The sequence below is a fragment of the Miniopterus natalensis genome, chromosome 2 (genome assembly GCF_054644295.1).
Source record: "Miniopterus natalensis isolate mMinNat1 chromosome 2, mMinNat1.hap1, whole genome shotgun sequence".
In the NCBI taxonomy this organism is placed as follows: Eukaryota; Metazoa; Chordata; class Mammalia; order Chiroptera; family Miniopteridae; genus Miniopterus; species Miniopterus natalensis.
Window position 1 is genome coordinate 39,987,784 of NC_142082.1, and position 21,341 is coordinate 40,009,124.

A 21,341-nucleotide genomic window follows, 5' to 3' on the forward strand; every position below is an offset into this window, starting at 1 on the left:
CCCTTGCCTAATTGGCTCTGTGGGACAGTCAGCTCTTATGGAGAATGCAAGCCTGTGATGATGACAAGGCTGAAGAGCAGGGGTGAAGAAAAATATATTAAATGCTCACTTTTTGCCAGACTCTTGCTAGGCTCCTTGCGTATATTTTCAAAACTACAATTATTACACTTATTTTGAAAAGAGAAAACAGAACACAAGAGTTTAAGAAACTTCCTAAGTCAAGTGAATGAAATAAAAAACCAACTATATTTGAAACCTAGTCAGCTGATTCCAGAGCCTGTGTTGCTTATGTGGCTTTAAAAAAATGGAATTTGAAATAAACTCGTGAACAAAGTAGACCGTTCCCCAACTGTGGGGAATGAACAAGTGAATGAAGTAAAGAATGTAGAGACTTCACTAGTCACCAAAACTCTACGTGGAAAAAATAAACTCTTAATTTAGAAGCACAAAGAGAAAAATAATCTCAAATATTTTAAAAGTACCTATATATTTTAGGAATGTTTTAAGCAATTTAGTTAGTTACTTAGTTAGTTTTAAAACATATCTTTATTGATTTCAGAGAGAAAAAAGGAGAGGGGGAGAGAGAGAGATAGAAACATCAATGATGAGAGAGTCATCGACTGGCTGCCTAGCCCGCAACCCGGGCATGTGCCCTGCTCGGGAATCGAACCCCGATCTCCTGGACCCTAGGTCGATGCTCAACCGCTGAGCCATGCCTGGCCAGGCTGTTTTAAGCAATTTAAACGTTTATGACAATGATATTATAAAATTGGCTCCTCAGCTACTTCAGTTTCAGAATACAGTCCAGAGTTCTGTGCCCTAAAGACAAGCTAACCCTGACACAGACAGGAGGCTGTGCCCAACTGCTATTCGTAGGGGGATTTGGAACATCCACTCCTCACAATATCCTAAGGAGCCACTTCCCTTGGTACAACATTTTGGGGCACTTGGAGAGTGTGAGGGATCTTGACCTAATGATAACTGTACAGAGTCACTAGACCTTAGACTGCTTTTCAAAGAGGACATTAAAAAATGTTTGTATTACCTTAAATATCTATTTTCCTTACATTATTACTTCATTTGAGGATCCATTTTAAGTACTTCCTTAATCTATTCTTTAATATAAATCATGATTTATTTGATCATGTAAATCTTCAGAACTCTGCTGTCATAATTCTGAAGGGTTTCTACTTGCGATGTAAATAAAGACCATCAATCCAGTTATGGTAGGTCATCCAAAGTTGGACTAACAAAATATTATAAAGTAAAAAGGAATATTATCCCCAGAAAATAGGAAATCCACTATCCCAACAGGGAATGGATTCCGCTTTATATTTTATATTCATTTTATATTTCTAAACTATTAAACATAGGAATTAAGAGTTCCAAATTATTTTATTTTTCAGAAGTTATTTGAATAAACTTTCATAAGAAAACATAAATTGGTTATTATATTTTTGCTTCAGTGTTCTCAGAGATCAGGATTTTTCCCCCTAATGAGGCAAAAATTTAAAGTAACTTTAAATGCTTTACCACTTTAAGTTAAATTATTCAAGTTTTCTACAATAACCATATGTTACTTTAGAATTAGAAAAAAATGTTATTAAAAATGTTATTTGGCTTCAAAAAATATCATTCAAGCCAAAAAAAAAAAACAAAACAAAAAAAAAACACAACCAAAAACCAAAAAAACAAGAAACAAAAAACAAGAAGAAATTAAAATGTATTTTCTAGATAATGAAAAATGAATATCTATTAGTTCCTATAAACTAGAAAATAAAATGAGAAAAAGAAAATAATTTTGTAGCCCAGCCGGTGTGGCTCAGCGATTGAGTGTTGACCTAGGATCCAGGAGATCAAGGTTCGATTCCCAGTCAGGGCACATGCCCGGGTTGCAGGCTCAATCCTCAGTGGGGAGGTGTGCAGTAGGCAGCCGATCAATGGCTCTCTCATCATTGATGTTTCTGTCCCTTTCTCTTCCTCTCCCTTCCTCTCTCTGAAATCAACAGAGACATTTAAAAAACAAAACAAACAAAAAAAACCCCCATCAACTTAAAAATAATAACTTTGTAGCTCACAAATATAAAAAATTCAAATGAAGTATAATTTTCATCTGCAAAAGATCAAATGAGTTATCTATCAAAATCAGAAGGAAAAAAAGAAAGGCTTGCTTATGTGTAAAAAGCATTGTTTAATGATCAATAGGTGCCTGAATTCTACCATACACAGTGGAGACCTTTATATTAGCAGGCCATAAACTGACCTTAATACGACAGAACAAGGGTTTTTAAATCTGCCATCTTTCTGTGCCTCAACTCCCTGTCCTGATTATTGACATGCCAACTCCACTTAACCAGTGATACTGAAGTGTATCCGAGAGTGCAGCACAGAAGCTGGCCTGCTTCAGAAATGTCAAATGCTTAAGCAAAATGAATCCAGGAATGCGTGTGCTAACTGGTTTTGGCGAGGTGACTCTTGTGCATCTTAACCATGCACTTGTGTCATGTGTGTGTGTGTGTGTGTGTGTGATATAGACTAGAACACACTCATCCTGTTTTTTGAAGTAAGGGCTTCTACTTGCATCTAAATGAAGACCAACTTTGTTCTGGGAGTTTAAAATTAGTTCCATTAAATCTACTAGAGCAAATGCTGCTGAAGTCTAATATGACTTCCAGGTTTATGGACCCTAAGAGTGAATAGATAACTAAAACTCAAAGCTTCCCATTTTCTTCTGTTGTATTTATTACAGGACCTTAAGTAATCCATCTGACTGGTCTGTGCAGGTCGGTGCCACAGTCAGGCAGCACTGCAGCAGGATTAAATATGCTCCATATTAAGTGAGCTGCAGGAAGAGAAAACAGAAATAGAAGACCTAATCCGGTTAATGAGTTTAGACTTCAACAGAGAGGATGCAATAGCTCACACTTTTTATCTAATGAAGAATGCTATTAAAAGAACACTAAACAAGTGAAAATGATCAGGTGTCAACTGCATGAGCCTTGAATGAGACAGGAGGGCTGAGAGAATTAAAACCTGCAAGGACCACCAGCACTGTTCTTCTAAAAGAAGAAAAATACGCAAGGAAATTCTCAAAAATAAAAAATATGTGAAGTACAACCTCTCCCAAAATGGAAAGGCCTTGGAGGACCCATTTCCTGTTATCTTACTTCAAAGTTTGCTTTTCATTTTCGCAGTTGTTTGGATTCAATCATACCACTAGGTAGGGAGGAAACAGTGTGAAGACCATGTACTGCTATATATAGTCATTCCAAGAATAATATTTGTCCATTTAATAAATACAACAAACTTTTAAAGCACAATAAATGGAAAATTCTGAAATTTGTAATGAGTGGCTTTTAAAAAAATTCTTGGAGCTCTGTGAACCATGCAGGCTTATTAGCTGGTCACTGACTCTACCTCCAGAGTTGGGGTCAGGATTCTTTTCCAGTGTAATGGAATGCTTGGGAGCATATGGAGTTAATTAGATAGGCAAGCTGTCTCTTCCTTTGGATTTGCTAAAATGCCAAATTCCAAGAGCGCATTTCAGTCTTGTCATTCAACCCAAAATCACTGGGTGACTACGGAGAGATGAAGATGTGTTATTTATAATGCATTTATATGTTCTACATTTTCTTCTGAATCTTGCCAAAGTTTGTGTTTGAATAGTCTGCTTGTCTTGGTGTCCATGTAGCTTCTAAATAAGTGTTTAACATTTTGAATCACAACAGGGAGATCTATATATGAAGTCTTATTTTAACAGGACTATTCATATTAATAAACCAGAGATGTCATTTCCAGAAAAACAATAATAAAAAACTTGGATGGAAACAGACACTAAGTAGCCTTGTTCCGAGTTAAAATCCTTGTAAGTTGTGTTCATCTTTGCAACGTGAAAATGAGCTCTGTGTAATGTGCTCTTGCTGAATACACAAAATGGTATACTTGTTGACTTTGTTCTCTATCTAGAATAAATTAACTATCTGGAAATCTTCAATCCTGTATAGGCTCAAGTCAGTTTTATTACAAAAAATTAGAAACCATACAAAAATAAGAATATAATAATAAACCCCGATAGAATCATCAACCAGCTTTGACCATGATCACTTTGCTGCACACCTCGTTCCCTATCTCTGCCCACCTCGGGGACGCCATCAAAACAAAGATGTCATTACAGATAAAGTTTCCCCAGAATTATTTTCTTTTGAATCTTAAAAAGGCAAAGAAGTGCTTTTCTTATGCTTTTACCATGTTTTTGTTGTTGTTGTTGTTTGGGAAGGGAAATCGTATATTGTCTCAGTGGAGCAGGACACACAGGTTTTATTCCAATTTCTTACCAAGAATCTCTTGACACAAAATTCCCTTTAAAAAGTGAGTGACATGCTGTTTCCCACTGCACATCACACCTAACTGGATATAACGGTTCTCCACCACCTCGACGCAAACTATGCAATCACATCAGTCTACACTGAGCTGCTGTGTTCTCAGGTCTAAAGACAAAAAATGTTTCCACTGATCTCTAATTTATACACTCTTATATATGTTTCTTAATTTTCATTAAAATAAGAGAATCAGTTTTCTCTATTCAGTGGCAGATCAATTTAACTGAAATGAAAATTCTCCTGCACTTTACCCATACTTACTCAAAGGATTAGTGAGCCACTGTCAGGGAGCAGATACTTGTCTGCTCATTAACATTCATGACCAAGAAACCTTCTGGTGAGGCTGGTTTCAGTGTCTGATAGAGCAATACTTAAAAGAAATTGGCTTGTCTGTGAAACAGCTGCTCGGCTAAGCCACCATGCAATGGAATTGGTGATAATAAGATGATAACATTACAACCACAATGGGAGCATAATGTGTTTTAAGTTACTTTGAGGTGTGTGGTAGGGGTCTAAGAATTAGACAAAGATCAGTAGTCTATCACTGAAGACATGAAGCTGTTGATCAGCCATGTGCACCCTTCGTTTTGAAAGATCTGGAGAGAGAGAGAGAGAGAGAGAGAGAGAGGGAGGGAGGGAAAGGGAGTAGGAGAGAGGGAGAGGAAGAGGGAGAGGGAGGGGGAGGAGGAGAGGGAGGGGGACGGGAAGGGGGACGGGGAGGGGGAGGGGGAGGGAGAGGGAGGGAGAGGGAGGGAGAGGGAGAGGGAGAGGGAAAAGGAAGACAGTTCTTGTACAAAGGTGTGAATTGTTGTGTGATGCATTTAAAGGATACTGAACCATAGATCATATATTCCAACACTGTGCAAGTGCAAGACATTTGTGATTTATAAATGTGTTCACTAGTTCTGCCAAAACTAAATCCCTGGTTAGCTGATTCTTATTTTTCGAAGGTCTGTCCTTTGGGAGAAGTGGCAGATTACTTTCCAATGCCAATGAGACTGTTTCTCTAATTTCTAACACCCAGGCCAGCACATTCTTATTTGCAGAGGAATGTCCTTCAGATGAAATCCATGTGACTGAGGCGGTGGATCACCAAACTTAAAGGTGGCATTCAGCTAATTGCTTCCTATAATGATTCACATTATAAACTTTACGAATTACAGTAAACTTGTTATTCTGTACAATGAGGACGGAGACTAATAGCATAAAAAATGGAAATATCACATCTTATTCTTGAATCACATCATGGAAGTAGTGTGTGTATGGGAGGTAGCAGTTGAACAGATGTGTCGTCTACCTGTCTTATTTAGAAAATACTTATTGCTCTTGAGTCCCTAGAGAATCTATCTTCCCCTCTCCCCAAAGAACAAAGCAAATCTGGGACATAAACATTGCTTGGGAAACAGCAAGAGGCTGTCAGCTGAGGACTATGGTAGATTATCATAAAGAAATATTCACTCCTTCCTCCACCTCAACCTCCATGGGCGTCCTATACTCCTCTGTCCTACTGAATTTGATAATGACCATGAAATTTGCTTTGGTCAACCTGGGAAGACAATGTGCCGATTCTAGTTTTTACTTTAATAAAAGATATCATACCTCCACACATGTAACTTAGTCTCCAAACCGCACCATGAGATCATGCCCAAGATGGAGTAACGCTTCCAAAAGAAGAGACCTCTAGAGCAGAGCAGATTAAATCAACACTTTAGAACAAAGCCTAGCTGAGCACAGCCAAAAGGAGCCAAACTCTAGACAATCCAAAGACGCATTAAGGAAAAATAAATGCTTCTTGTTTATGTCCTGAAATGTTGTGGTTATCTGTTATAAAACAATACCAGATTGAAACAAAACCAAAAAAGTTGCTAAGGAATATCTACATAATAGATAAATGCTTAAATGTTGATAAAGTAATATTGTTTGGAAAATGGCAACAGTAAATATGTTTATAAGTTCCAATGACTTTGTGAACATGCATACAAATCTCTGGTACCCTTGTCTCCTCCTGAAACTTCTTTAATATCACAATCTTAAGTCATTCTTTAAAGATCCTGTCTGCCCCCTCTTCCAAAAGTCTTCTCGAGTGCCGCTGAGTAAAACACTTGACGCTCTCCTTTCTGTTTCCTATAGGTTCTATTTTACGAGACCGTCAACTCCGCTTAGGTCTCCCGAATGCAGTAAACTCTGTGATAGATTGTGACCATATTTTTGACATTATTAGTCATTTTTTAATCTACTATACATTTGGTTAAGTGCCTTCTATATGGTAAGTTCTAAATAAATGTTTCCAAATTGAAATCACACACACACACACACACACACACACACACACACAGTCATCATCCATGTGACAGGAAATATAGAAGATTCTGCCACAATATGGAAAACTCCTTAGGTTTTCTTGGTTTTCAAACAAGTGTATTCTCTGAGAAAATTAGGCCATATTTAAAAAATATTGCATTATTGTTGTCCTACATTATATAGATAAAAAATTATATTTTAAAAGAAAACACAACAGGTTTGCAGTGTAAAAATATTATGGGGTTGTGTATAAATTATTTCCGCATTCAGTAAAGTGAGAATTCTGAGGGTGTTACTGTAGAATACGTACTTCAGAAAGATGGAAATTACTGCTGAACTTTTTTTTTATTTTGCTTTTAAAAGTGTACTTGCTGCCAAAATCTCCAGACAAATGTATATCACTAAAATACATAAATAAAAACCAAGAAGGAGAGAAAAATAATAAGACCAAGAAAAACATACTAAACAAAAAAACCTCATATTGATTTTCAAAAGTGAATAAATTTCAGCTCAAATAAATCTGAAGAAAATAAATAAACAAAATAAAATATCCTGTCAACTAAATTTTCCTGTCCCTGAATAATCCGCATTCCATACACATTCCTGAAGAAGGCCCTGCAGATGCCTGCAGCACAGAGAGGCTACCGGGCTTTGTGAGATAAGGGGAGTAAACAATATGCCTTTATTGAGTCACTAACATTTTTTTCACAAAATACTCATTTCCTTTTAATTAGGACAACTTCCAATTGAATACCATTCTGCCTTTACCGAAAATGCATCTAGATTCTTTACCCACCAACATCACTATTGCCTTCTTAAGGGAGTATCAGTAATTTTTAGCCAGTGTCCACTCAAACTAAATAAAAACTTAGCTAGAATTTCAACCAAATATTGACTTCCTATCACATTACTATTTATAAGTCTGATGCAAGTCAAGAGTATTAGGTTACAGTCTTGGTTTCATCATTTTGGTGGAAACTTGGCAAGTCATTCACTCTCTGTAAACTCCAGGTTCCTCGGAGGCTGGGCTATATTTAGGTGGGTAATTATCTTTTTTTAAGGATTAAAAAAAAATCTCCCACTTTTCTCTGAAAGACATTTCCACCTCCTCCCCACAATAACTAGGAGCAGGGCAGGCAGAGGAAAACAGAGAAATAGATGCTGCTTTTGTAAAATCTCAGCACATTCAGGGACTAGAAAGCACTCAAAAGATGAGGGAGGGATGGTGGCGGCTGAGAGCAGGGGCCTGGAAGCGCTGAGCCCGAAGGAGGCGTCACTGAGCAGCCTCTGCAGAGCTGCTCACCAGTAAATAGGTTGTCATCTGTAAGGGCAAGGTGCCAGCCAGGTGTTGTCTGTTATAATTACTACTATCAGAGTGTTGGGCTCCCCATTTTCCTAGGATCCTAACAAATCAGCCCCTGAAATGCATGCCCACCATTGGGATTAGGACACAAATTCCAATTGGACAGGTCAGGCAATCACAAAACACCAACATGCGAGGCAATGGAGGGGGTGCTCAAGGATGTCCCTCTCTTTTCTGTAATTATATATGATTTGTTTTGTAGGCTTCTGGCTGCCTGGGTGTTTGGCAGAGGTGAGTAAGATGAGATGTATGGGAGTAACGTTACAATCAACTGCCAGTTGAACCAGGCTGGGTGTTCATCCATACTGGGGTATGTCAGAAAATTGGGGTTTGTCTATCGAGTAAATTGAAAGCATCTCTATAATTCTGAGGGAAACTTTGCAGGGGTCAGACCCTGGCCAACAGGGTGAGGTGCCTGCAGGGATGTGTAATGCAAACCAGAGGTGGAGATTTGACCAGAGGAAGCGGGGGGGGGGGGGGAACATACAAAAACCTTGTAGGACACAGGGAAAAGCACCAGTGCCAAGAATATAAACCCTTATTTTATATAATTCTTCCTAACATTTCAATTCTATGTTTCAAAAGAAAAAAAAATGCTACCGAATGATAAATTCTCAGCAAAAGAATGAAAATTTCTACAATTGATATTAAACATTTTTTTCAACTCATTGTCTTCAGATACATTTTTTTTTTCCAATTTATTGCTTCTTAGCACATATTTTATACTAATAAGTGTATAGAGCAAAGCTTGGCCATTTAGGAAAGAAGAGAAGAATTCATATTAATATAGTTGTCATTCATATTATTTAAAAGACACAAAAACATTTAGCCAATAAAGACATGCAAAATCCAGATGACAAACCAAGATCTCTAGAAAAGTGGGATCAGAGACAGAAATGCAAACTGGACACTTTCGATCAAGAGACCCCAGCAACAATGCAAAACGGCTCACAGAATAGAAATTATTTATATGGCTCTTCTTATCCCTAGAAGGTGATTCCTTCAAAGTCACCTTTCAGGAAAATAAAATTCAAAGCCCCTCAGAGGGCCACTGGTTTTCTCTGGGAAGATAAGACTGGGAGGGTAACATTCCATAACTGACCCTAGATAGTCCTTCTGTGCTTATACCAACTGAAACTCATCAATAAACGCCATGGGGAAGTGTTAAAAAAAGGCCAAGGGGAAAAACGGAAAGTTACCCAGGTGAATGCACCCCTGTTCCTGAAAGGTGACTTAGCAGCCTCACCTTCCAGGGACAAGGTTAAGTCATACAATGCACGACTGACCTTCAAGAAAGGGCAGAAATTATAATGACGACTTTTTGATTTACATGTTTTTATAATTTTTTTTAAGATTGAGCTCTTCAGAAGCTGAGCTCACCAGCATCACATTTAGATTAAATAATAATAATAATAATAATAAGCTTCCTTGAAAAAAATTTTAATTTCTCTCCCATTCCAGCAGAACGCAGCTGCAATGAAATGTGCTGTTACTAAAGAATTCATCACCCTCTGTCAGCTCTAATCTTAGCAGAAGTCAATGTCCTGTCAAACCATTGACATAATACCCCTAAGTACATTAGCATAATTTAAAACACACCTGTAAAAAGAGAGGGAGGGAGGGAGGAGGAAGGAAAGAGGGATAGAGGGAGATTTCCTTAGTAACATAAATGAGATGTGGGATTAAAATTGTAAATTCAAAGATATTAATAGTCATTGATATGAGAATACAAGAAGTATCTGGCTCAGTCTTGCTGAATACCCTTACTCATTTAAAAAAAAAAAAAAAAATCAACTCCCCAGAAAGCTACCTTACGTCTAATATTTTAACTAAAAGGAATATATATTATGTACAGTGAATACTGCCCTGGAACTATTTCAGCCTACTTTTAGAATAGAGTTTTTATAAAAGCGCTAGAGTTGTTTTCGAAAGGCATAGGTAGAAGTCAGCAGTGGCAGCAGATCCCTCTCACCTGTTTTCTGTAACAAAAGATACAGTGTCTCAAGTCGCCTCAATGTGAAGTGATACATTATAGTTCTGCAAACACAGAGTCCCTGCAGGGGCTCCTGAATGTCACTGGATCTGTACTCTGTCAATCAAGGTAACTCCCAAGTACTCCCCGGGTGCATTCGAGGGAACAACATTCACAGTATCACTTCAAAACGGGAATTATTTTCATATACGTACACCCACATAATAAAGTTGAACACAGAGCGAGAGGCAGAGGAAGAATGTGCTGAAAAATACTTGTAGGAAATATAAGTCCCATTTAGTTACATGGAAAATTTCACATCATCTTGAGAAGTGAAACCACCACCAGGTGGACCTGCCTTTTAGAACGTGGGGGACTGATTTGAAAGAAATTGGTGCTGTTATACTCGTTTAAAGCAGCAATGAAGCAGAACATTTTACCTACTACAGAGAAAAAGAAAAAAAGAAAAAGATTGGCAAGCCTTTTCCACACTGGCTCTGTTGTGCATTGACTGGGGAGCGTGAAGAAGATGAATGGCAGTTCTGTTGCCTTAGGCAACTTAATATGACTAACGCACAAGGAAGGTTCACCAGGATTTACAAGTGTGGTTTACAATGAGTCATAGTAAGGTGCATTCATTTCTTAGAGCACTAAAGACTACACACCACTTAAGAATATTGACTTTATCCTTATAAATTCAGTTTATAAAAATCAGATTGCTTTTAAGTATTTTTCTGAGGCTCTGATGAGAAAATTCAATGCTGAAATCCTAGTAATAATGACCTTCTCACTTTGCACTTTCTAATAAAAAAGGTTTATTTAACAAATAGAATTTAGAAGTGAAGTCAATTGCATATAATCAGCAAATCAATAGAGGGTTTAAACCTTATGCAGAAAGTACTGCAACTGTGATGTAAAATGGGGCTACGTTACCGGGAGGGCAAACTCCAAAATCAAGGAGACCATGTCACTGGCGCTGAAAACACGCCTGGCTTCTTGTAAATGTTGTTATATTCCAAATCCTTTTAAATGACATTTAATTATTTTAAAGAAAAATCCCCAGATGAAAACTGAAGACAAGCTATGGTATGACAAAACCTGAATTAGAATCACTCTAATAATGAAAGATTGAGCTTAAATCTTTCAGGATAAGTCTCACAGGCAAACCACAAACGCAAAACAGCTCTTTAACTCAGGTTTTTCCAAGATATGACTACCAAAATTATCAAGAAAGCTCATGCTTAAAAAGAAAAAAAAAAGTTATAAATGTTTAAGAGGAAAAGAAAAGCTTCTGCCTTTAAAAAAAATAAAATGTTTTTCTCATGAGACCGAGATGCTCATAGAAAAGCACACCTAGAACAAAGTAAAGTAGAACTTCCACCTACCGTCAAATTTCTTGTGCCTGGACACGAAGGTGGTGCGCACAAAATGACTCGTCTCCTCCACGAGGTTTTCAAACTCCAGTTTGCTCTGCTGGCTTAGCTTGTCTTCCATTTCCGTGGTGCAGCATGTATATTCTTGAGGACAGATTCTTAAGTGTTCCCCTGCAAAGAGGAGATAAATGACAGTATGAAATAAGGACCTCAGGGAATTCGCTGCTCTACCGTTCCCCTCCAATCCCGGGGTACTTGTTCCATCAGCCCCTCCAGCCATCCCCATGAACTTTATCTGCGCCTCAGTGCACGTAACATTTCAAACATCCTGGACTTGGCTTGAACCAGATGGTATAGTCGGAATGTCTGTGTCCCCCCGCCCGTAATTCATAGGTGGAAATCCCGGTGGTCAGGTCATGCGTGGGGTTAGTGCCTTGTAAAAGAGACCCCAAAGAGCTAATTCAATTCTTCCCTTTTCCAGTAAAAAGGTGGCATTTGTGAACCAGGGAGCAGGCTCTCAGCAGACACTGAATCTGCCTGTGCAGTGGCCTTGGACGTCCCAGCCTCCGGGACTGAGAGAAATGAATGTGCATTGCTCATAAGCTACCCAGTCTATGGTATTTCTGTTCTAGCAGCCCAAGTGGACTGAGATCTCTGATATTTGGTTCCTGCCCTGTCATGTAAAGAGCTCAGAAGACCATGGTGATTTTCTGCTTTTATTTGAAATGTATCAAGTAACACCTGGTGACAAGAGATGCAGTAGTTTATAAGGGTGCTTCTTTGGAAACCTCAAGTAAGGCAAAAGACAGTCAGTCCCATCACCATAGCCTCAGACAGCAAGGGCAAGGAAAGATGGGAATTGCTCCTGTGTTCCCTGTCTGTCCATCCGTCAGAGTACATCAGCCTTTCTCTGAGTGAAAGTTGAGTGTGTTTTTAATGGCAGGTCCCAGGTGCCACACTTTCCCTCAGTTGACATTTCATGTCAGAGAGAAAATGTTCACCTACAAGGAAGAAGGCAGCGATGGGTTTAATTAATGCTTACATTAAATAGAAATGCAGAGGTAATGAAAGTCTTGTACTCAACAGATTTATCTCTGGATATCACAGGCCACTTGTTTTGACAATATTGCTTTCTTCAGTGCTATTTGCAAAGAGGAGCCAAACCTTTGCTTCATGAAATTAAAATGGTCTGAAATGAACATGTGAGTTTCCAATGGATGCAGCTCTTTTGGTATCAAAAATGTTTATCAGAGCCTCTGGCAAGAGGAAGAACAGTCCACCCAACATCTGCTAAGTAAAACCAACAAACTGCCCCTACAATCAAAGTCACTGTAGGTTATTTGAAAACCACATGCACTTCATATGGTGATTAAAATTCATTTATAATGTTTAACAATACTTATATAATAGTATGTCCTGTGACCCTGTGTGACAGGGTGTCTCATAATTCTTCATGTAGTTTGATGCTTTAGTACCTCCTTAAAACAACCCCAGAATTAAAAAAGGATCATAGTGTGTATTAATGTTAGATTTTACATAAATTCTTGCAAGGCAAGGAGACCATAAAATATCTATATACTTATTGTTGGGAGTATTACAGACGTTCCCCATTTCCCCCCCTTTGCCCCTCTCCATCCAGTTCCCACCCCACCCCAGGCCTTCACTGCACTATTGTCTGTGTCCCTGGGCTATCCATATATGCATGTAAGTTCTTTGTTTAATCTTTTCCCACCCCCCTTCCCTCTGAGCTCTGTCAGTCTGTTCCATGCTTCCATGTCTCTGGACCTATATTGTGTATATTTTTAAAAAGGAAATCAAAACACATTGTACTTGAGAATGTTAAACATCAAATTCAAGATAACAGCTCTCTCCCGGGAGGAATTAAGACTTGAGAGAAATACTCAAATTCTTTTATCTGTAATATTTTATTTCTTAAGTTGTTTGATGGATACATAATGATTATTATATTATCATCTTTACTTTTTCTGTACATTTAAAATATTTTGTAATAAAAACTTGGAAATATGCCATTGAAATGTAGTAGCTACTACAGTGTGCTGGAGAGGAGAGCAGAGGGTAGATATTAACAAAGAAAAACAAACTGCCCTTGAAATTAAGAAGCCAGCCTGTCACTCACTGCTAGGTCATGTTAGCCTATTATACATAAACAAACTCACAGAATACAAATTTCAGACAAGATTACTCTGAGGCCACGATAAAATGCAACAAAACAAGGCCATTTCAAAACTGTGCCTAAGCACAGACGAAAACAAAGTCACTGTGCCATCCCAAAAGTACCAAATGCCTCCTATCTCTGGCAAAATGAATATCTGGTACATCTTTGCCATTTACAGTTTGATCTCATACTAGGCTCCCTCCTTGTTGATCAGATTTATTGAGATATCTTATTACAGATTTACCTCTGCTTTCTGCCAGCATCCAAAGTAGTTTGAAGCCCTGCTTCTTTGAACTCCCCCCCAAATCACCCAACCAAAATCCAAATCCTGTGATAGACTCCTCTAACGTCCCTCTTGTTGAGAAACCCCATGGTTCACCATGGTGTGTTCTCACGTGCTGCAGTGAGTGATAACTCAGCGGGTTCAGCTACAGATGTGTTCCTAATAGGTTCTGATTTGAAGGCACTGATTTACCAAAATGGGGATGGCTAGAACAACATAAATTTTGAAAAATGCTCCTCAGGTGATTCTGATACATCCCATTGAGAAGCATAGTTCCAAAGTTTAAGATACTGGGGAAGGAATAGGTATGGCTTTATCAAAAGCAAAGGGTTCATAAATCACTAATTTTCTTTTTATAAAGTATCAAGTCTAACCAGTAAGGACAAAACTCTATTGAGATCGAAAGGATAGTTAGCATTAACAGCTTTGCAGAGTGTTCCTTTTTCTGACCCACTTATAAACTGCTTTTGTAAATCCCCTTATGCTATTCTTGTTTTCCCCCTGCTCCATTTCCCACTCTGTATGCACAAATGAAATGTCCATTTCTCAAGATTTAGTACATCAGGGCTGCATTCTACTTCTGAATCAGTACAATTGAGTTTACAACAAAAGGCACAGGGCTTTTGGTAAGAAAAACAACAACAGCAGCAACAAAAACTGACCAAAAGAAAATAAGCACTGTATGACCCAAGGGAAACAGCTGTATTTGGGATTTTTGTGGAAGAAACCCCATGGATCTACACTCATAAAATTAGCTTGGATTGGAGACATAATCTCCAATCAGCCAAAGAAAATAAGTATTTTATGTCATGATAAATGAGAACCTATAGATACTACTTAATAAAACAGCTTTACACCAAAATTACTGTTTGTGTGCGTGTGCGCGCGTGAGTAGGGTCATGGAAGTATATGTAAGAGGCTGTTTTACTAATTCAAAGCAGTTTTTTACTTTAATAGAACTGAAAGTGCCCTCAACAAGTCAATTCCTTTATCTTCCTCTCTTCCTGGCAGAGAGAAAACTAGCGAGATGGAAAGACAGAGATAGACAAGCTTGGAGACAGAAAGTGAAGGGATGGGAGATTACTTAAATGTTTGAAGAATCCTGCTGTAGAAAGAGAAATCTGTTAAGAGTTTCCTGCTTCCATTTCTTTCTCAAATTCCCTTAGGTTCTTTACATGTTATCTATCATATGATTAGATACCCTATGAATTCAATCGGAGTGCCCTTAGACATCTCCAAGGTCACTAATAATATACTACATAGCACATTCCAGTAGATCAGAATGAGAGACCAGGAACATAGATGAGGGATGGAAACTCTAACGATTGTACCTTTACTCATCAGACATTTGTTGATAACCTTCTAGGTGTGAATCATGATGCTAGGTTCATGTCCAGCCAGATCAGACAGAGCCATGCAATCAGCTTGAACAGGTGCATGCTTTCCTCGAGTACTTGAAATTCATGCCAGTGAATATCTGAGTCCCTGCATTTTTTACACCTCTTCACTAGCTCTAAAATAAATGAGGGGAATTGTAGATGCGGAAAAAAGGAGCTCCGCTAGGAAGTTAGAGAATGAACAGAAACTCAGGCACATACATTCACACAATAAATTGTCATGTTTCCAAAAAAAGAAGAAATGGGACTCTTCCTCCCTCCATATACCCCCTTCAACTATGTGTCACTCTTCACAACATCGTTCTCCAAATGCCTGCCAGATGTTCATCTTCACTGCAAGATGCTGAGGTGACAGCAGAAATGTGATTCTGACACGTCACACTCCTTCCAAGGATGGCCCTTGGTCTGAAAGTTGCCAGGAACAGGCTCTGTGAGTGGCGTGGTGGGAAAGAGCAGGAGACAGGAGGGCCTCATTAGCCACAGAAGGGAGCCCCGGTGAGCCTGCTGCAGAGACTCCGGCCCTTGGCGGTGACACTCGAGGACCTCAGACACACAGTCCAAACAAGCCAGCAGCAAATATGAAGGGCCCTGCATGAGTCACATTTCATGGGCTAGAGTCAGCCACACTCTTGGCTTTCAGAGAGCTATGGAGCGTGGAGGGCAGTTCTTACCCTCACACTACCTAGAAGGTAGGCAGAAAATCAAAGCCTAAAAAGTGAGAAGACAGCAATATCTCACAAAACAGAGTGCTTCCATTTCTGAACCTCTGAATGCGTCTGATTAGAACGCAATATTTGTTTCAGACTTAGCCCTCTTCAGAGTGCATGGTCCTTGCCAAAGTTCTCTCATCCTGGAACTATTAAATTACCCAGTCAATTAGCTGTGTCAGGTACTGAGCTAGGATCTCTGCATCTTTTTATACATTGTCTCAAATAACCATTCAGTTTGTTCATCTGGTGCCTAGAAAGTTGACTGGAATTGATAATCTAAGGAAATAGGTTTAGGGAAGTAAAATATTCTAGAATGAGTTAACTTTTACCTAGAGTTTCTGATAGCTAAGATAATTTAAATTGGATTGTTGTTAGTGTCATAATAGTTGGGAGTGGCAAATCAGAGGAGAGCAGCATTTTTTAAATGCTATCTTCCAGTTCATTTCTTTAAGTTCAAATTCCCAAAACATCTAAATAGGCATTTCTTCAACATTTTTCAGTGTGACACTTTATTAGAAAGAATCCTTTCATATATTTGAGGGCTGCTCTTCTCAAGTCATGTTGTTTGGTGCCCTAATCAGAAATGTTCAAACTTTCAAACAAGTTTGTAGAAATTTGATTAATGTTCTACTTCAGTGGATTTTATCACTCAAATAATCTATATTAGTGTCATCCTTTGATGTTGTCAATTTCCTTATCAAGACTTTGGCTACTAATTCTTTTAGTTAGAAAATGTTCACTCTGCGTTTTGCAAAAATAATTACTTTAAATAGACCAATAAGATAAATGTTTAAAACTGTTCCAATAGTTGCATGAAGAGGACTTCAGGTGGGAGAGATCTAGGTGGGAGATCCCACCTCCAAAGCTCTTCTGACCATTATCCTGGTCTTTATACTTCCTTGCGTTTTTTACTTCAAAGAAGCTGATAGTTTAGGGATGGAGATGGGCATAGAAAAAGATGTGGTCAGAATTAATAAGGCCTGAGGATTATGTGGGATAGGGGGTGCACAGAAGACAAGGTGGTCTTTGAGATCATAAAGCAACAGGAGTGAGAAAAGTTACCTTTTCTTTTTCTCACATCTAGTCTGGCTCTAATATAAAATTATTAAACTTGTAAAAATTGATCATTTTTCAATAGAGGGGGTTTCTCCTCGTCTTAAAAATGAATATATCTTACTTAATTCATACAAGTAAAATTTTGAGACAGTGAATAAAAGCAATGCCTTAAAAATGATTATCAGATACACACACATATACACATGCACATACATACAAAGAAGAACACACAGAATTTCCCCCAGTATTTGTTTAAAGTTAAGAATAGAGAGATCTCAGAAGAAAATTTGAATTGCTACAACTTTCCTCCTATATAGAAAACAGCCCAACAAAATTGTGATTAAATGCCTCAGGGACAATAACAAATCTTAAGGACAATGCGATTCCATGATCTAAAGTATGCCACAAACCGGCTGCTCAGCTTATTAAAATCTTTTTTAAAATTCTATATAATCAAGCCAACTGATGAATCTAGTATTTCAATTGATTATCCTACATCCATATAAGGAATAGTACTTAGTAATAGCAAAAGGTTATGCACCTAAATCATGGCCAAAGGTAAGAAAGAAATTATTGTTGTTCCTTGAGTTTTCCCAGCCTCTTCACCCCGTATCTCTTTCACTTGCTTGTCAAAGGCTTAATACAGCCTGTAAATAGAGTGAAAAGTGATCAAAAGGCTGTCTGGTGTCATGTACAACACTCCAGAGTTGTACTGAAATTGGACTGGAAGAAGATGGAGAGTGGAGAACCAGTGGGCATGCTTTTCCAAGAGATTTACCTACAGCTATTCTGATAAACTCAGCAGTCTCCCAAGGGGACCAGTCCTTTCCTAGTCTTTTTTTTTTTTGGGGGGGGGGGGCTGGGGTCTTTTCTTTCATTGTTCAAAATATTACAGATGTCTCCTTTTTTCCCCATTGACCCCCTCCACCCAGCATCCATTCCCTTACCCCAGGCCTCTACCACACTATTGTCTGTGTCCATGGGTTATGCATATATACATATAAATTCTTTGGTTAAACTCTCCCCACCCACTCATCCCCACCTTCCCTCCGAGATTCATCAGTCTGTTCCATGCTTCTGTTCCTGAATCTATTTTGTTCATAAGTTTATTATGTTCTTTAGATTCCACATATAAGTGAGATCATGTGATATTTGTCTTTCTCTGCCTGGCTTATTTTGCTTAGCATAATTTTGAGGATTATAGTCACCAAGTTGTTTGTCCAATATAAAATTTTGATATAAGACGTAGTTAAAAGATAATTAAATCTCATCAACATTCAAAAAGTTAATTTGTTGGTTCCTCAAGACAGTTCTCTGAGAATTAAGACGAGTAAAGAAATCTTGATTTCATTACTTCTAAATCAAACTGAAAGCCACACAAATACAGAAAACTATAGTTATAATCTATAGGTATCTGAGAAGATAAACAAAACACCAAGCCAAGAATCTCTGCTCTCATTGTAATATACACCTTTTATTTGTCCAACACTTTTTTAGCACTTCCTGTATGCTAGCTACTGTACAATAGTTCTTTTTATCATCATTTTACAAACTGGAAAACTGAATCTTAGAAAGATTAACTTAATCTTTGAGCTAGGAAAGCTCTGTCTCCAAAATTCATCCTTGTAACCACTTTAAATTGTGACAAGACCAGCTGGAGCCCTGTAACAAATGTACAGGGGGAGGGGTGTCATGGGATATTTTGAAATTTTCAAGGGAAATTCCACATCTGTGGGAAACTGCACAACCTAACTGTTGGAGGTAGTTCAAGTTTCAACATCAGATTGCGCTACATTCCTTCAATGATATCATATCTTTGCAAAGCTGGGTTTTCCCTTAATTTCCATTTTACTAGTGTCATTCTACCATAGTCATCTTCTCCTACCCCTGCTATTAAATCACAAACCTAAATTATGTGTGCTATCTTATTTACCTTTGTGGTGCTGAATGCCTTAGCATAGCTCTTGGCACATGGAAGGTTCTGTAATAGATGTTGAATGGAATGCATCTGACTCTTTTTGCTTTCTCACATATTCAATTACCATTCAATAGCACCCAAGCAAAGGTCAGTTTTATGCTTGGTGCTACAGGATAAAAACCAACTGCACTTAAGAAGCCCAGAGTCCAGCATGGAAAGATGCACCTATGTGTTAAGATCCACCTTATACATAAGCACATGATCTAGAAAAGTACAAAGTTCTAACCATCCACCCACCTCCCTGGACTCTGATAACTCTTGTAGGAACAGCCTTAATTACAGGAGCTCTTTGATTAAAATTTTGCCTACTTCGTTTCCAGGCAAGTGTCAGTAGTATTGCCTATCTCTTTAAATTCCAGTGACAAGCAGGAACATCCATATACTGGTTTCACCTATTTCTTCCATTTTGCCCTTGGCTCAAGTATCTTTCAAACTGATGGACTTTAAAACATTTAGCAAGCATTTGAGTTTAAAACGGAGTATTTTAGAGATCATATGAATTAAGGATAAGTGTTTCTTGTGAAAGTTTTACCACCATTGTATATATTATGCATGCATTGGGTTGTGATGAACAATTTTATTTCTTACAGTGTATTGTGGGCACAAAGCTTGGAAGCCAAAGTTCAATATTGTGTGCAAGTGATGACAGAAAGGGCAAAGAGCCCACTTCCTAATGCATAGTTGGAAACCATAAATAGCCAATGTTCCTTCAGATAAGTTGGACTGATTTTAATGCATTTTTTCTTCTTCAATAATATTAAGATGTCCTCCCTGGAAGTATTCTGAGAGATGTCTAATCTTAACAATGCTTCCTAAAAATTTTTATATGGGCTTATTTTCCACTTGTATTTCATAACACACTGTCTTGGGACTCATAAGAAATACTAATTGCTAACCTAGAAGAGAGGAATTTAAGTATCATTCATTAATGTTGCCAATTTCATGCCTGCTAACAATTCCTTTGCCATGCTGGTTTTAGGAATTGCCAAAATCTGCATATTCAAATGTTCAAAGGTGTCCCTCTATAATGCTATAGTCTGAATGGCATCTTGATGGGCAGGCTTGCTTAGATCTAGTTAAGCTGCTCTGACACTGCTTGCCAAATCCAGGCAAACAGTAATTCACCAGTTCCCAGTGACCTTCTGCAAGTCATCTGACCAGAGATGACTTACATCTTTCTCTTTCTGTGACCCAAACTGCATAAATCAAACCAACGGCCTCCTACAAATTCACTCCCACATGACGATCAATTTCAAGTTTACTGCAGCTGTAATCCCACACCCGTCTTTGCTTACTGAAAGTTCACCATTTTTACAATTGAATTTGGTGATCCTGTGGTGATATACAATAAACCAATTTAAAAAGTGCTTGTTTTTGACCCTGATGTAGCAGATCAGCATTCTTTCTGAATTATGTGACAGCTCGCTCGAGAATTTAGTATTTACTATTCAAAGCCCACTGGCTGTAAACTAGTTCAGACCAACTCAGAAAAGGGGCCGAGGCTAGGTAAGAGTGATTTTTCTTCTCCATAAAATACTGCAGTTTTAGTGGGCATCTTTAAAACCATAATTGCAACACTGATCGTATCATATAAAGTAACAAAAGGCAAAGTGGCCAGAAACGTCGTAATCTATGGTATAGTCTATGAGTGTATATTTCTTTAATTGTCTGCCTCCATGACAATGAAACTCCATAATATCTAACCTTTTACAACTCATGGAGCCATTAATTTATAATAATTACTTTAATTCCCACTAATCATTTAAGATGGATGCCCATAGGTAAATATCACTGTCTCTAATTCACAGGTGAGTGATGGGAGGCCTACAAAAGGAAGATAGTCCTTTCCCCTTGGCGTCGCTTTTGCAATTAATAAAGGGCAAGAGGTCTCTTTCTAAAATTTGTGTATGGGGACCTAGACTTTAAAATGACACTACCTCAAATGCTATAATAAATTCTAGCATCCTTTCCAACCTGGGGCTTTAAAATGTCAGTGTTCAGGTGACAGCAGCATGGCCGAGCATTTATCATTCAAAATTTTGTGTAATTAAAGCTCAGCCATGGTTTTAAACCAAGAGGAGAGCAGAACCTCAGAAGAGAAAAGAAATAAAACTCCCCTGAAATTAGAGCACATGTCCTTTTATATTTAAAGGAGAAATGGAAGGCTGAATTGAATTTTAAAGAGCATGCTGCATAAAGACAATTGAAAAATGTCTTGACAAAGGGCAAAAATGTTTTCAAGAAATACCTGTTTTAACTTAAAGCAAATTTCAATAGGAATTTATAAATCTACTTAACTACCAAGCAAAATAGAGACAGATTCATAGACAGAGAGCAGGCAGAGAGCAAGCAG

The 21,341-nt window shown here is 38.1% G+C and overlaps 1 protein-coding gene across 1 annotated transcript in view; it reads right to left on the bottom strand.

Moving 5' to 3' along the window:
- The window catches only part of GPC6 (glypican 6), a 1,010,768-nt gene that overhangs the window by 745,554 nt on the left and 243,873 nt on the right, over positions 1-21,341 (bottom strand). Inside the window, exon 2 of the mRNA XM_016224122.2 lies at positions 11,401-11,559. Within this exon, the coding sequence (XP_016079608.1) occupies positions 11,401-11,559 (159 nt within the window). The remainder of the gene's footprint in view (positions 1-11,400; positions 11,560-21,341) is intronic.